This window comes from Pogoniulus pusillus, chromosome 5, assembly GCF_015220805.1.
Source record: "Pogoniulus pusillus isolate bPogPus1 chromosome 5, bPogPus1.pri, whole genome shotgun sequence".
NCBI lineage: Eukaryota > Metazoa > Chordata > Aves > Piciformes > Lybiidae > Pogoniulus > Pogoniulus pusillus.
In genome coordinates, this window is record NC_087268.1 from 766,983 (window position 1) to 782,860 (window position 15,878).

Below are 15,878 nucleotides of genomic sequence, written 5' to 3' on the forward strand. Positions count from 1 at the left end.
CCAGCATGCTCGTGGCACTGAGTGAGCCCACCGGGAGCCAGGGAGGGAGTCAGCTGCAGGGATTAAAACCACGAGAGTGAGACGGAGAAGCAGCAGGGACAATCTGCTGCTTCCAACACTCTCCCCTTGACCTCTCTCTGAACAGACTGGCAGCCATTCCTCATCTGCGTTCTCAGGGGGTGTATGGCCATGGGGCTCTGAGGTGGAAAAGTGCCTCTTTCTTTCCTGTCTCTCTCTCTCTCTCTTTATTTCCTCTTTTCTCTTTTTTATTTCTCTTTCTTTTTCCTTTCTTCCTCTTTTTCTCTTTCTTTCCTTCCTTCCTCTTTCTCTCTTTTTCCTTCCTTCCTTAAGCAGAAGTTTGCCTTTCCTCTTTCTCCTTTGCACACAGAGATACACACCAAAACAAGGCATTTGAGTGCAGGTTGAAGCTAAAAAGTTCTCATGCAATGGGAAAAAGTGAACTTGAAAATCTGTCTCTGAGGTTTGGGAAATGCTTCTCACTAAGCCACTGGATAGCAACCAGAAGCAGTACTAAGAATCCATTTATTAAGCTACTGCTAATTTTAAAGAAACAATCCCCTGGGTCAGTGCTGTTCACTGCCTCAGTTTATCAGTTCTCAAATTAGCTTTCAGAGACTGTTGCAAATCACAGAACCTAAGGAACTAGCACTGAGGTTGAACCAGGGAGAGTGGAGGTCTTTGCCAAGCTCTGTGGATTCCTCCTCTTAAACTGTCTGGAAAAAACCACTGGGGAGCATTTGTCTTTGATCATGTGATGACTTTGATGCTAAGTTAGCATCAAAATGAGTGAAGGGAAATGTTATGGGCACAGAATCATAGAATAAGTCGGGGTTGGAAGGGACCACAAGGATCAGTCAGTTCCAACCCCCCTGCCATGGGCACAGACACTCTACCCTAGAGCAGGCTGCCCACAGCCTCAGCCAGCCTGGCCTCAAACACCTCCGGGGACAGAGCCTCAACCACCTCCCTGGGCAGCCCACTCCAGCCTCTCACCATTGCAATTCTACAGTAATTACAGTCAGAATATATAATAATATGGCAGAGAGAAAAGCTTTTATACATAAAACTTCATATCAAAGCATTTTTGAGGGGGACAGAGAGCACTCACTCCTTTTAGCTGTGATGATCCAGCTCACTGAAGAGTTTTTCCAACTCAATTGGGTATGGAAACACACAGTGCAATCAACCTGTGCAGTAATTAGGAGGGAAAGGAGCACCTTGCAGCTCTTTTTCAGCAAAGCTCTCAGCCACTGCGGCAAAAGAATTTGAGAGCTATAAAGAGGAATTAAAACAAAGAATTGGTCCTTATGATAGGAGGAGCACTCAGCTTACAGGTACAGGGGCACCCAATTTACAGATCATACACACATACAGCTGTTTCAGTTGGAAAAGACTACTGAGATCATCAAGTCCAACTGCTGTCTCCCAAGCCTGGTGCTAAGCTCTCAGCACCACATCCCTGTGTCTTTTGAACGCGTCTAGGCGCCTCAGTTTGCTGTGCTTCTCAGTAACTGAGCACAGGAAGCAAAAATCCTGAAGAACTGGCAAAGCTTAGCCTTAAAATGTCACTATGGAACTAATTAACTGCTGATGTCCAAAGGCAGCCTGCCTAGAACAGTCCTCACTGAACAAGGATCTGTATTTCTACCTGCAGGGAGGCTGTAGCCAGGTGGGGTTGGGCTCTGCTGCCAGGCACCCAGCAACAGAACAAGGGGACACAGTGCCAAGCTGTGCCAGGGCAGGTCTAGGCTGGATGTTAGGAGGAAGTTGTTGTCAGAGAGAGTGATTGGCATTGGAATGGGCTGCCCAGGGAGGTGGTGGAGTCTCTGTGGCTGGAGGTGTTAAAGCCAAGCCTGGCTGGGGCACTTAGTGCCATGGTCTGGTTGATTGGGCAGGGCTGGGTGCTAGGTTGGACTGGCTGAGCCTGGAGGTCTCTTCCAACGTGGCTGATTCTATGATACTATTCTGGAACAATGGGGAAAAAACAGCCCCACAACATGCATGTAGCTCAGAAACTAACTGAAAAGAGAGAGCCTGCAGTTTGTTTTTCCACTGGCTTGATAAGAGATATTGTTTCCAAAGAAGACCATGGTGGCTTCGTGCTGGAGTGCCTAGGTAAAGAAGTTTTGTAAGCTAAATGAAAGGCAGTTTTAAGGTTTCCATCACATACCTACCTTCAAAGAAGTTTGAGTGAACAGTCTCCCAAGAACAAAACTGAAACCTCTAGGAAATCTCCAGATTGTGTGGGATCACAGCTCATAGGTGTTAGGGGTTGGAAAGGACCCAAGGAGAGCATCCAGTCCAACCCCCTGCCAGAGCAGGGCAATCCTATCTAACACAGAGCACACAGGAACACATCCAGACAGGCCTGGAAAGGCTCCACAGAAGCAGACCCCACAGCCTCTCTGGGCAGCCTGTGCCAGTGCTCTGGGACCCTTCCAGCAAAGAAGTTCCCCCTTGTGTTGAGGCAGCACCTCCTGTGCTGCAGCTTACACCCATTGCTGCTTGTCCTGTGCCAGGGAGCAGTGAGCAGAGCCTGTCTGCCCCTCTCCTGGGAGTAACAGAAAGCAGCAAGCTCCCACCATGTGTAGCTCAAGGGGTGCATTTTTCAGTGCCACAATACTGCATCATCCTCTGTCCATCCTGAGAGGCTGTGCTCCTGTTCTCCTCTCTGTTTATTTGGCTACAAGAACCAGAACTAATCAGTCAGAGAACACTTTCCACCATGTGAGAGGATTTGTGAGGAAAGGAAAACTCAAGCTCCTCCCTACGCTTGCAATATGCTCCAGACAGTGCCTGCAGCTTGCCAAGTGAACTAAACCTATGCTGCTGACAAACCAAACGCTTACTAATTTGTTTGTTGGATGGAAGCAAACAACACAGATCCCTCAGTGCTATTTTGAAAAGGGACAATGAGCAGGAAATAGTTTTTGATGGATTAACAGTTTAGTTTTAATAGCTTAGAGGCCCTGAGAATGGCTGCCAGTCTGGACAAACAGATGCTCCTTAGGGAAATTCAGACAGGTACAGAAACAAATATTCCAATCCTGCTACTGCTGGTGCAGAGATGTTGCTTTTTTTTATTGTTGTTGCTTTGTTCATGCTGTCATCAAACAAACAAAAAACCAAACCAAGAAGAAGAAGGAAAAAGAAAAGACAAAGGAATTCTAAGTATTTGGAACCCAGCTGAACGTGACTGGTGGGTTATTTCTTGCCAACAGAAGAGCAGCAACTTCCTGTCCCTGGGTGGCAAAGCCTCTTCTTTCTTATGCTGATGCACTTCTGTCTTGCTAGGGCTCAAAGCACAGTAAGTCTCTGCCCTGCAAATGCCACACTTCATGTGTTTTGGTCATGTATAAACCAGAAGCTTTCACTTATCTCTCTGTTGAAGAGCTTTGTTTCTCACACCGGTAACTCGCTTGACTCAAGAGGTCGAGTTTTATCAAGTGCCTGTCTACTCTCCTGCTTAAAGTCTCAAGTGGTCCATGTAAACAAAACAGAGCTGAGAACAGTCTCTCTTCCTCTTCCAGAGCTGCTTTCACCGGTAGGCAGGATGTCCTGACAGTGTGGTGTTGGCTTGATGTAAAACAGGCAGAGGATGAGCTTCTGTGTTAAAAACCCAGTTGTCTAATGGCAGAAGGTCATCGTTGGAGAAAAGCAGATACAAATACCTAGAGACCAAGACAGAGAGGGAAAATGGTGCTTATTAAAGCAGAACAGCAGAGGCAGTGGCAACACAGAAGCTTCGAGCCTCACCAGTCAGCAGCTGAAGCTGCCTTGCTTCCAAACTGGGACTGCACTCACACAACCTTCCCTACTACCATGACCTGAAGAATCATTTCTATAATGATTAAGCCCTTCCAGAAGAGGTTTTTATAAAGAGAATCTTTTAATCCTTCCAAGTTACTTCCAAGTAACTTTAGCCTGGAGAATCACAGAATCAATCAGGGTGGAAGAGACCTCCAAGCTCATCCAGCCCAACCTAGCACCCAGCCCTGGCCAATCAACCAGACCATGGCACTAAGTGCCCCAGCCAGGCTTGGCTTCAACACCTCCAAGGATGGTGACTCCACCACCTCCCTGGGCAGCCCATTCCAAAGCCAATCACTCTCTCTGGCAACAACTTCCTCCTAACGTCCAGCCTAGACCTGCCCTGGCACAAGTTGGCACTGTGTCCCCTTGTTCTGTTGCTGGGTGCCTGGCAGAAGAGACCAACGGCTCTAGGCAGACCTCATTGCTGTCTACAACTCCCTGAATGGAGGCTGTAGCCAGGTGGGGTTGTGCCAGGGGAGGTCTAGGCTGGATGTTAGGAGGAAGCTGTTGTCAGAGAGAGTGATTGGCATTGGAATGGGCTGCCCAGGGAGGTGATGAAGTCGCTGTCCCTGGAGGTGTTGAAGCCAAGCCTGGCTGGGGCACTTAGTGCCGTGGTCTGGTTGATTGGGCCGGGCTGGGTGCTAGGTTGGACTGGATGAGCTTGGAGGTCTCTTCCAACCTGCCTGATTCTATGATTCTATAGATACAGAAGTGTGACCCAAGGGCACAAAGAAGTAGTGTTCCATGCATTTACTTCCTCACCATAAAGTCTTAACAAGTAAAACTCTCTCAGTAGAAGCTTCTTGCATGGAAAATTCCACTTGTATTTTCTGCTGGCAAACAGGACGATTTGGGAGCCTAGAGCTGGGGGGCAAAAAAGAAAGGCCAAAGTACCCAGCACCCTGAGAAGACAGGAGTTCATTTGTTGAGGCACTGCATTCTGCTTCTAGAGAAGGTGCAAGAAGAAAGAGAACTTACTTCAAAGTCTCCGCAAGGAAAAAGCTCTGCTGCACATCGTCATAGGTAGGAGATGAGGAATAGACATCCTTGACCCCAGAGAAGCCCCCACTGACCCGGCAGTACTTTTCAATTGCCTGCAGAGAGGAGGGAAAAAGAAGAAAGAGCATTTAACTGCAGAGCAAAGTCTGGAGACACTGAAGGCTCAGGCTGGATCGGTGAAGAAGGTAGCTCCTTCCACGCTGCGGATCTCCTTGCCAGAGGATGCTGTGGACATCATCAGGGTACACAGGCAAACAAAAAGAAGTGACAGGACCTGTAAGGAAGTAAAATCCCTCCAGGGCTCCTGGCAACATCTCATGTGGCAAACTGCTGGATGCTAAGAAAGTACTGTGGGGAAGAAACAATACTTCCTCCTTGCGTGTTTACTGTCGACTGATATTGACCTGATACTGATACTGACCAGACCATGGCACTAAGTGCCCCAGCCAGGCTTTGCTTCAACACCTCCACGCCAGGTTGCCATTGGCTCTGCTGCCCACCTGGGCACTGCTGCCTCAGCTTCAGCTACTCTCTCCCAGCACCCCCAGCTCCCTCTCTGCCTGGCTGCTCTCAGCCACTCTGGCCCCAGCCTGGAGTGCTGCTTGGGGTTGTTGTGGACAAAGTGCAGAACCCTGCACTTGGCCCTGTTCAGTCTCATCCCCTTGGCCTCTGCCCACCCCTCCAGCCTGGCCAGGTCCCTCTGCAGGGCTCTCCTACCCTCCAGCAGCTCCACACCTGCTCCTAGCTTGGTGTCATCTGCAAACTTACTGATGCTGGACTCAGTCCCCTGGTCCAGATCATCAGTAAAGACATTGAACAGGACTGTGCCCAGCACTGATCCCTGGGGCACACCACTAGTGACAGCTGCCAACTGGCTGTGGCACCATTCACCACCATTCTCTGAGCCCATCCTTCCAGCCAGTTCTTGACCCAGCACAGAGTGAATCTGTCCAAGGCAGGAGCTGCCAGCTGTGCCAGGAGCTTGTTGTGGCAGATGGTGTCAAAGGCTTTGCTGCAGTCCAGGCAGACTCCATCCACAGCCTGCCCCACACTCACCAGGCAGGAACCTGAGCATAAAAGGAGATCAGGTTGGTGAGACAGGACCTGCCCTTCCTAAACTCATGCTGGCTGGGTGTGATCCCTTGGCCATCCTGCAGGTGCTTTGTGATGGCACTCAAGGTGACCTGCTCCATGACCTTGCCTGGCACTGAGGTCAGGCTGACAGGTCTGGAATTTCCCAGTTCCTCCCTCCAGCCCTTCTTGTGGATGGGCTCACATTGGCAGCTTCCAGTCTCTGGGGACCTATCCAGTGAGCCAGGACTGCTGATAAATGACAGAGAGTACTCTGTGAGATGAAGGTGGCTGTGGAGTTAAATGACAGACACAATGAACTGAGTTACCTGTGTGGCCTCCCAGCCCCACTGCCTGTACTTGGGGTCGTGGGTGAATCTCCACATGTACCAGTAGGTCTCAATCACCTCTGGCCTCAGGATGTAATACTTCTCGTTCTGCCGCACTGCCACTGCCTCTACACCGCCATCGAACTTGAATGCTTCTGGACCCAGCTTCAATGCTGCAGAGGAAGGGGGGTGAAACATGATTATTATTCTTTACCAGGCTTTGCAGGAAAGGTGGATAGGAGATGCTAGATCTCACACAGGCGAGGAAAACAGGAACTCGTTTGCCCCTAAGCAGTCTCATAAATCTTTTGTGTTGTTGAGGTCTCTAATTTTTGTTATGAATAATTCACTCATTTCCCAGAAGAAAACTGCCTAAAGCACAGAGATCCTCCTGGGAAGTACTGAAACACCAAGAATACAAAGACATGAGCAACATGAGCACATTCAGTGGTAGCATAAAATAATCTCCAGAGGCCCCTTCCAACCTCTACCACTCTGTGATCAGGTTCCTGACAAACAAAACGCTTTGATGTCCTTTGATTGAACCCAGCACAACAGGAGATCTTGTAAAAAACCCAGGTACCATCACCTCAGCTACTCTGCATCTTTACCCAAACTCTCCTGGCTTAGGGAAGTGCTGTCCAGGCCACCAGGACTGATTTCAAGTTGTGCCAGGGGAGGTCTAGGCTGGATGCGAGGAGGAAGTTGTTGTCAGAGAGAGTGATTGGCATTGGAATGGGCTGCCCAGGGAGGTGGTGGAGTGGCTGTGCCTGGAGGTGTTGAAGCCAAGCCTGGCTGGGGCACTTAGTGCCATGGTCTGGTTGGTTGGGCAGGGTTGGGTGCTAGGTTGGGCTGGCTGAGCTTGGAGCTCTCTTGCAACTTGCTTGATTCTATGATTCAATGAACAAAAAGTGCCAGGGTACTGCAAATACACAGCTGTGGGTGCAGCTTTCCCTCTGCTTCTGCTATGTGTGTGTCATTAAATATGTCACCCAAACTTTTCATCCCCATCTTTTGACTTATTTAGGGAACAGAATAAACATCTGAAGGAATAAACTCGAGACTGCACAAAGTGTAAAAGTAGCATTGCTTATTTTAAAGCAGCAAATGAAACATTTAAATGATGCTTTTCAGAAGGCAACAACAGCTACAGTTTGCTCCTTTTTCCTTAAGCATCCTCCTAGGTTTTTTCCCTTCTCTTTTCCTATAAGGCTGCTGTTACCCAGGTAAAAGCAGCACTTATGTGACTGAGTTCTTTCAAACAACAGGCAATTATACAATGATATAATGCAATCCTGTGAACTAAAAACATGAGTTCTCATCTTAAAACCAGTATTTCCACCACCAAGCTATATGAGAAGCTCACTTCTCTGATGGCTACACAAAGCCATTTCCAATATCCAACCTACATTTATTCACAGCAATACACTCCTGGAACAGCTTTCTTGTTTACATCTTAAACTAACTATTTCTTTTCAGTGTTCACCCCTGGAGATGACAACACATTGATTCTTTGGCATTACCTTCCCAGTCTAACAGGCTGACCTCTCCCAGTCCCAAGCACAAATACATGGTGGGCAGTGAGAGGCTGGAGAGCAGCCCTGAGGAGAGGGACTTGAGGGTGCTGCTGGAGGAGAAGCTCAGCAGGAGCCAGCAGTGTGCACTTGCAGCCCAGAAAGCCAAGCAGAGCCTGGGCTGCAGCAGCAGCAGTGTGGCCAGCAGGGCCAGGGAGGGGATTCTCCCCCTCTGCTCTGCTCTGCTGAGACCCCACCTGCAGTACTGTATCCAGCTCTGGAGCCCCCATTCCAAGAGGGCTGTGGAGATGCTGGAGTGTGTCCAGAGCAGGGCCAGGAGGATGCTCAGAGGGCTGCAGCAGCTCTGCTGTGAGCACAGACTGAAAGAGTTGGGGCTGTGCAGGCTGGAGCAGAGGAGGCTCCCAGGTGACCTTCTGGTGGCCTGCCAGCATCTGAAGGGGGCTACAAAAAATCTGGGGAGGGACTTTTGAGGCTGTGAGGGAGTGGCAGGAGTGGGGGGAATGGAACAAAGCTGGAGGTGGGGAGAGTGAGAGTGGCTGTGAGGAGGAAGTTGCTGAGCAGGAGAGTGGTGAGAGGCTGGAGTGGGTTGCCCAGGGAGGTGGTTGAGGCCCCATGGCTGGAGGTGTTTGAGGCCAGGCTGGCTGAGGCTGTGTGCAGCCTGCTCTAGGGTAGGGTGTCCCTGGGCATGGCAGGGGGTTGGAACTGGCTGCTCCTTGTGGTCCCTTCCAACCCTGACTGATTCCATGAATCTAGGATTCTCTTATTTCCCACTGTAAGAGAAGTTTCATTGCTCTCAGCATTGTCTTGGTCCTTCTCTGCATTTGTTCTGCTTGAAATTCAGCTTTGTGCTGCATGTCCTGGATGATGAATTACAAGTGTTGTCTAAAGCAGTGTTAATATTCTCTAATCTGTGCAGAAAGTTCTTCACCTGATACAAACTAGGACTGCACTGGCATTTTTTAGCTCCCAGTTTAGAGAGACTTTTTCTAGTTAACCTCTCAGTCCTGCAGTCCTTGAGATCTGTTTACTGCTCTGAAACTCCCCTGTTTAAATTGTCTCTTATTACTTTACACTGCAACTTCTTGCATCAAGGTCATTCTAAAGGTGCAAAACAATCCTAGAATCACAGAATCAGTCAGGGTTGGAAGGGACCACAAGGATTATCTAGTTCAAACCCCCCTGCCTCTCCTCATCAGCTATGCCCTCCAGTCCCCTCATCATCCTTGTAGCCCTCCGCTGGACTCCCTGCAGCAGATCCCTGTCCCTCTGGAACTGGGGAGCCCAAAACTGGGCACAGTATTTAAGATGAGTTGTACTTACTGAGGCCATACTGCTACTAAACCCAGTAAAAGGTGCACTGACACTGCTTTCTGTCTACACAACTGAGAGAGCAGCACACACAGTTGGGAAGCTGCCCTGTGTTTCTGGCAGGGGCACAAGAGCTCACACGTGCTCCTTTCCCTCTGCACCCACGCAACCTATTTTCGATGGCTGCTCCAAAAATAGGAACACACATGCAGGAAGGAGCTGTCTGAAGTGTGGGTTTGTATTTATTCATGGTGGTGTAGATCAGAAGTACCTAGCTGAAGGTAGAAATAGTGCATGTGAGGTAAGGCACAGGTCCAAACCAGCCCTTGACAACCATTGCTGCATTTTAACTACCGAAAGAAGCAGGCGAGAGACGGCTCTTACTTGTCCTGTCATACGACTCGTGACATGTATGTGCAATTTCAGCTCCAAGTTGCAAGTAGTGTCCAGCTTTGTCATCTCTGGAACCATCTGCTCCAAGGGCAAACATTCCCCCTGCAAAACAGGTCAAGTGGCCCATTTTTCTTTCCAGGTGCCCGTTCTTCCACTCCCCAATGAAGGTCAGTCCTCCATTGGACTTCCTGATGAGATGCTTTTCTATGGCCTACAAGAAGATGAAGAGAGCTTTCAGGCAGGGTTTCACACTCAGCTTTTACATGCTAACTCTCCTTCTGAGAAGAAAAGAGAATTCAAAACAAGAAAGAACTTTATTCTTTCAAATTCACTTTGGAACAATACAGGAATAAGCAGCTCTAAAAATGTCATTTCAGTGCACACACAAAAAATCAGACCCTAACTGCTAAACAATGCTCAGCATAGAGTCACAGAACCAACCAGGATGGAAGAGACCTCCAAGCTCATCCACCCAACCTAGCACCCAGCCCTGCGCAACCAACCAGACCATGGCACTAAGTGCCCCAGCCAGGCTTGGCTTCAACACCTCCAGGGACAGAGACTCCACCACCTCCCTGGGCAGCCCATTCCAATGCCAATCACTCTCTCTGGCAACAACTTCCTTCTCACATCCAGCCTAGACCTCCCCTGGCACAACTTGAGACTGTGTCTCATCCAGCACAATAATCTGTGTCAGGATGCATTCCACAACAGTATCTTTGAAACTACTCAGAGTGAGAGATGCTCTCCTTCATCCCCTGATTTCTTAAGGTTGATGCAATCTACACAAGTTTCATGGGGGGGTGTGTGTGTGGGGGGGGAGGTTTGTTTGGTTTGGGGTAGATTTTTTGCTTCTCTTTAGGGTTAAAGGTGCATTTTAAGCTCCGCCGCGACGCAAAACTCAATGAATTATAATCACCTCAATGGCATCGTCGTACATTGTCCTTGCCTCCGTGTCCATCCTGTCTGACATGAGCCAGGCTTTCAACAGATACTCATAGAAACTGTCTCCCAGCCCACCCACGGAGGTGTGATCTGGAGGAGGGGAGAAAAAAACAAACACACAACACAACCAGGTTGAAGTTGTTATATAACAGCACCTGAAACCTATTCAAAAGACAACCTCGTGATGTAGAGGCAACATCCTCAGCAGGACAAAGCTGCACTCTATCCCTCTTGTCTCCTCCAAACAGACTTCACAGGCATGGAACCTGCTGGATGTGCTTCACCAGTCAGCATTCTGCACAGCACATCTTTCACAGCACAGAAAAGCTTACTGAAAGCTGATTTTACTTCGTTCCACAGAACTTAACTGTACTGCTGCTATAGGGCTTGGGGGGGAGTCTAAAGGCTTCTCAAATGTATGGGAAACAGAGCATAGATATAGACCTATGTACATATTAAATCTGCCCATATATGCATATATTGTCTATATATGTATAGATTACACCTGCATATATACATTAAATCTGTCTCTAGATATGTATATATTAAATCCATATACATATGTACACAGATTTAATCTATACATATACAGTAAACCTGTCTAGATATATTTTGTCCATATATGTATAGATTAGATCTGTATATATACATTAAATCTGTCTATAGATATGTACATACGAAATCTGTGTATATCAAATCTCTTTATCATAGAATCACAGAATCAGGCAGGGTTGGAAGGGACCACAAGGAGCAACCAGTTCCAACCCCCTGCCATGCCCAGGGACACCCTACCCTAGAGCAGGCTGCACACAGCCTCAGCCAGCCTGGCCTCAAACACCTCCAGCCAGGGGGCCTCAACCACCTCCCTGGGCAGCCCACTCCAGCCTCTCACCACTCTCCTGCTCAACAACTTCCTCCTCACAGCCACTCTCACTCTCCCCACCTCCAGCTTTGCTCCATTCCCCCCACTCCTGCCACTCCCTCACAGCCTCAAAAGTCCCTCCCCATCTTTTTTGGAGCCCCCTTCAGATGCTGGAAGGCCACCAGAAGGTCACCTGGGAGCCTCCTCTGCTCCAGCCTGCACAGCCCCAACTCTTTCAGGCTGTGCTCACAGCAGAGCTGCTGCAGCCCTCTGAGCATCCTCCTGGCCCTGCTCTGGACACACTACAGCATCTCCACATCCCTCCTGCAATGGGGGCTCCAGAGCTGGCTGCAGTGGGTGCATACATTCCCACATAAAGCCCACTGGTGGGCTGACTCACTCTGGAGCTTCTGTTCCAAGCACAGCAAGTGCTCCCCAGCACACTCTTCATTCAAAAATCATAATGAGCTTTACTAAGTGACTTCAACCACAACAGCACTTAACTTTCTCCCCCAATGCTACAGCTCCCAGAATGCTGGCACCAGAACAATCTTAATTTGCTGAAGCAAGGCAAAGGCAATGTCTAAGACCAGCTTTGTCACCATGCCAAGAATGCACTGCCTTAAGCATGGCCATTAAAGTGCAATTTCTTTATGCTCAGACAAGCACAGAATGGCAGGGGTTGGAAGGGACTTGTGATGATCACCTAATCCAGTCCCTGTGCTGAGGCAAGGTAACACAGAGCAGGTTACTCAGGACTGCAATGTCTCCAGAAGATGACTTCACAACTTCTTGAGTAGCCTGATCCTGTGCTCTGTCACCCTCACAGGAAAGAAGTTTTGCTTCCTGTTCAGATGGAGCCTCCTGGGTTCAAGTTTGTGCCTGCTGCCCCTTATCCTGTCATTGGGCAGCACTGAAAAAAGCCCAGCCCCAGCCCTTTGATATCAGTCCCTTAGATATCAGGTAGTGACAGGACCAGGGGGAATGGAGCAGCTCTGCTGTGAGCACAGACTGAAAGAGTTGGGGCTGTGCAGGCTGCTCCCAGGGGACCTTCTTGTGGCCTGCCAGGATCTGAAGGGGGCTACAAAAAAGATGGGGAGGGACTTTTGAGGCTGTGAGGGAGTGCCAGGAGTGGGGGGAATGGAGCAAAGCTGGAGGTGGGGAGAGTGAGAGTGGCTGTGAGAAGGAAGTTGTTGAGCAGGAGAGTGGTGAGAGGCTGGAGTGGGCTGCCCAGGGAGGTGGTTGAGGCCCCCTGGCTGGAGGTGTTTGAGGCCAGGCTGGCTGAGGCTGTGTGCAGCCTGCTCTAGGGTAGGGTGTCCCTGGCCATCATTAGGGATGCTGATTCCACCACCTGGGATGCCGACTCCACCACTTTCCTGAGCAGCCTTCTCCAATGCCTGACCACTCTTTCAGCACAGAAGGTTTTTGTAGTATCTAACCTAATCCTTCCTTGGTGCAACTTGAGGCCATTTCCTCTCCTATTGCTAGATACTTGGGAGAAGAGATCAACACCCACCTCGCTAAAATCTCCTTACAGAGAGCCTTTCTACAAGGTCATTGTAGAGAGCGATATAGAGAGCATTGTGCTGAGGTTCTGCCTCAACACAAGGGGGAACTTCTTTGCTGGAAGGGTCCCAGAGCACTGGCACAGGCTGCCCAGAGAGGCTGTGGGGTCTGCTTCTGTGGAGCCTTTCCAGGCCTGTCTGGATGTGTTCCTCTGTGCTCTGTGTTAGATAGGATTGTCCTGCTCTGGCAGGGGGTTGGACTGGATGCTCTCCTTGGGTCCCTTCCAACCCCTGACATCCTGTGAGCTTGTGATTATACAGAGGTCATTATAGAGAGCAGTAAGGTCTCCCCTCACTCTCACCCTGTCCTGTTTCTTCAGCCAGTCACTTGAGAACAGCCTTTCTCTGCTTCCAGCAGCCCTTCTCCACACTGATCCTTATCTTACATAACAATACAGGGAACACAGGAACCAGCAGCGGTGGAGCAGACATGACTCAAAGCCGTTCCCTAGAGAGCTGTGCTAGTTTGAGCCTAGCTGGGCTATTTTGGTGAGAGGAATGAGATGCCAGGCTGTGCAAAGGAAACAGTGCTGATGGCTGCTGCACTCATAGACTTGCTGAGAAGGGTAAGAACACAAACACAGACAACAGAGATGCTCTCTGTCTGGGGCTGCATGAACTCTCTAACCTAACCTGCTGTCTCTGTGACTAATCCCTCTGCTTCCTAACCCCCATGCCTGACCCTCCAAACTCACCTGGAACATAAGGCAAAGTCTGAGGTAAGGCAGAGAGATGGAAGGAGGTAGCAGGGTCGTTGGGAGCTCCTGCTGGGGACTCTGGTTTCTGGGAGGGCTGCTGTGTTTCTGTATCACTTTTTAACTTGTCTGTGTCTTTCTCTAGCTGCATATATAGAATCATAGAATCAGCCAGGTTGAAAGTGAGCTCTAAGCTCAGCCAGCCCAACCTAGCACCCAGCCCTGGCCAACCAACCAGACCATGGCACTAAGTGCCTCAGCCAGGCTTGGCTTCAACACCTCCAGGGACAGCCACTCCACCACCTCCCTGGGCAGCCCATTCCAATGCCAATCACTCTCTCTGCCAACAACTTCCTAACAACATCCAGCCTAGACCTGCCCTGCCACAACTTGAGACTGTGTCCCCTTCTTCTGTTGCTGCTTGCGTGGCAGAAGAGCCCAATCCCAGCTGGCTGCAGCCTCCCTTCAGGTAGCTGCAGACAGCAATGAGCTCTGCCCTGAGCCTCCTCTGCTGCAGGCTGCACCCCCCCAGCTCCCTCAGCCTCTCCTCACAGGGCTGTGCTCCAGGCCCCTCCCCAGCCTTGCTGCCCTTCTCTGGACACCTTCCAGCACCTCAACAGCATCCATGGAGACATCCCAAGTTGTGCAGACATGGCTCCTAGGGGCATGGTCCAGTGGGTATGGTGGTGTTTGGTTACAGTTGGACTCACTGCCCTTAGAGGTCTTTTCCAACCTTAATGATTCCATGACTTTGCAAAGAGAGAAATGTCCAGAAGGGAGTGAAGTGATTAAGCCAACAGGAACTTTCCGTCGGAAATCCTCGCTCTGCATCACTGCTCCTTGTCCTGTGCACCAACAGGCCTCATGCTGCAGAAGCCCTTTCCCTAGAGACCAAAACTCTCAAGAATTGGTTTTCTGACTGTCTTCAGAGTGGCTGTGATTAAATTTCAGTTCAATCTTTACTTCTTGTAGTTGGGCTTAGTGCCCCCTCAGCTGCTCTAAATAGGTGCAAGCTCCCTTTCTAATCCTTTAATCCAGAAAGCCGAGACCTAGAAAATTGCAGCTGCTGCAATTCACAGTGGAAATTCCACCTAAGGAATCCATAAGCTGCTGTAGATGGCTCAGAAGTGCAAACACTTGTAAATTAACTGCAGCCCCAGATAAAGGCAGGTGGAGGTGCACTCCAGTCAGCTATGAATCATTTATCACTAAGAAACACATTACAGCATGACAATTGGTCTGTAAACTTGCAGGTTGTCAGTGTTGAAGCCAAGCCTGGCTGGAGCACTTAGTGCCATGGTCTGGTTGATTGGCCAGGGCTGGGTGCTAGGTTGGGCTGAGTGAGCTTGGAGCTCTCTTCCAACCTGGCTGATGCTATGATTCTATGATCTACAACCACACGACAGGAGGCTGTAGCTAACTGGGTGTTGGTCTCTTCTCTCTAGTAACAAGTGATAGGATGAGAGGAAACAGCCTCAAGTTGCATCAGGGGAAGTTTAGATTGCTTATTAGAAGATTCTTCCTCCCTGAAAAGGCTCTCCAAAACTGGGGGAGGGCCCCCAGGGAGGTGGTTGAATCCCTGTCCTGAGAGGTGTTTCAGTGATGCAGAGGTGTGGTGCTGAGGGACACGTTTTAGCACCAGACTTGGTAGAGTCAGACATGGGTTGTGGGATTTGAAGATCTTAAAGATCTTTCCAACCAAAATGATTTACAGACTGAAAGAGTTGGGGCTGTGCAGGCTGGAGCAGAGGAGGCTCCCAGGTGACCTTCTTGTGGCCTGCCAGCATCTGAAGGGGGCTCCAAAAAATCTGGGGAGGGACTTTTGAGGCTGTGAGGGAGTGGCAGGAGTGGGGGGAATGGAGCAAAGCTGGAGGTGGGGAGAGTGAGAGTGGCTGTGAGGAGGAAGTTGCTGAGCAGGAGAGTGGTGAGAGGCTGGAATGGGTTGCTCAGGGAGGTGGTTGAGGCCCCCTGGCTGGAGGTGTTTGAGGCCAGGCTGGCTGAGGCTGTGTGCAGCCTGCTCTAGGGTAGGGTGTCCCTGGGCATGGCAGGGGGTTGGAACTGGCTGCTCCTTGTGGTCCCTTCCAGCCCTGCCTGATTCTATAAGGGAGCTACATCTAAAGGACAGTCAAGGCTGCAAAGCCAAGCACTTGCTAGAAGGCAGCTGAACAGACACTGCTTCTTGTTCTACTGTCTTGTGCCACACCAGACTCACACATCAAGAAAAATCTCACTCAGCTCCTCCCAGCCTGGGGACGTGTGAGAATGCAGCAGCTGAACTTAAATATTCCATATGGAGAAAGTAGATGTGAATTCTTTTTCAGTGCCTTAGAAAAGCATGGATA

The 15,878-nt window shown here is 49.7% G+C and overlaps 1 protein-coding gene across 2 annotated transcripts in view; it reads right to left on the reverse strand.

Moving 5' to 3' along the window:
• Positions 1-2,948: 2,948 nt before the first annotated feature.
• The window catches only part of MAN1A2 (mannosidase alpha class 1A member 2), a 71,319-nt gene continuing 58,389 nt past the window's right edge, over positions 2,949-15,878 (reverse strand). For both annotated transcript variants that reach the window (XM_064142984.1, XM_064142983.1), the window contains 5 exons: positions 10,389-10,504; positions 9,461-9,680; positions 6,234-6,406; positions 4,813-4,928; positions 2,949-3,692 (listed from right to left, as the gene is read on the reverse strand). In XM_064142984.1, the coding sequence (XP_063999054.1) occupies positions 3,560-3,692; positions 4,813-4,928; positions 6,234-6,406; positions 9,461-9,680; positions 10,389-10,504 (758 nt within the window). In that variant the 3' untranslated portion in view covers positions 2,949-3,559. The remainder of the gene's footprint in view (positions 3,693-4,812; positions 4,929-6,233; positions 6,407-9,460; positions 9,681-10,388; positions 10,505-15,878) is intronic.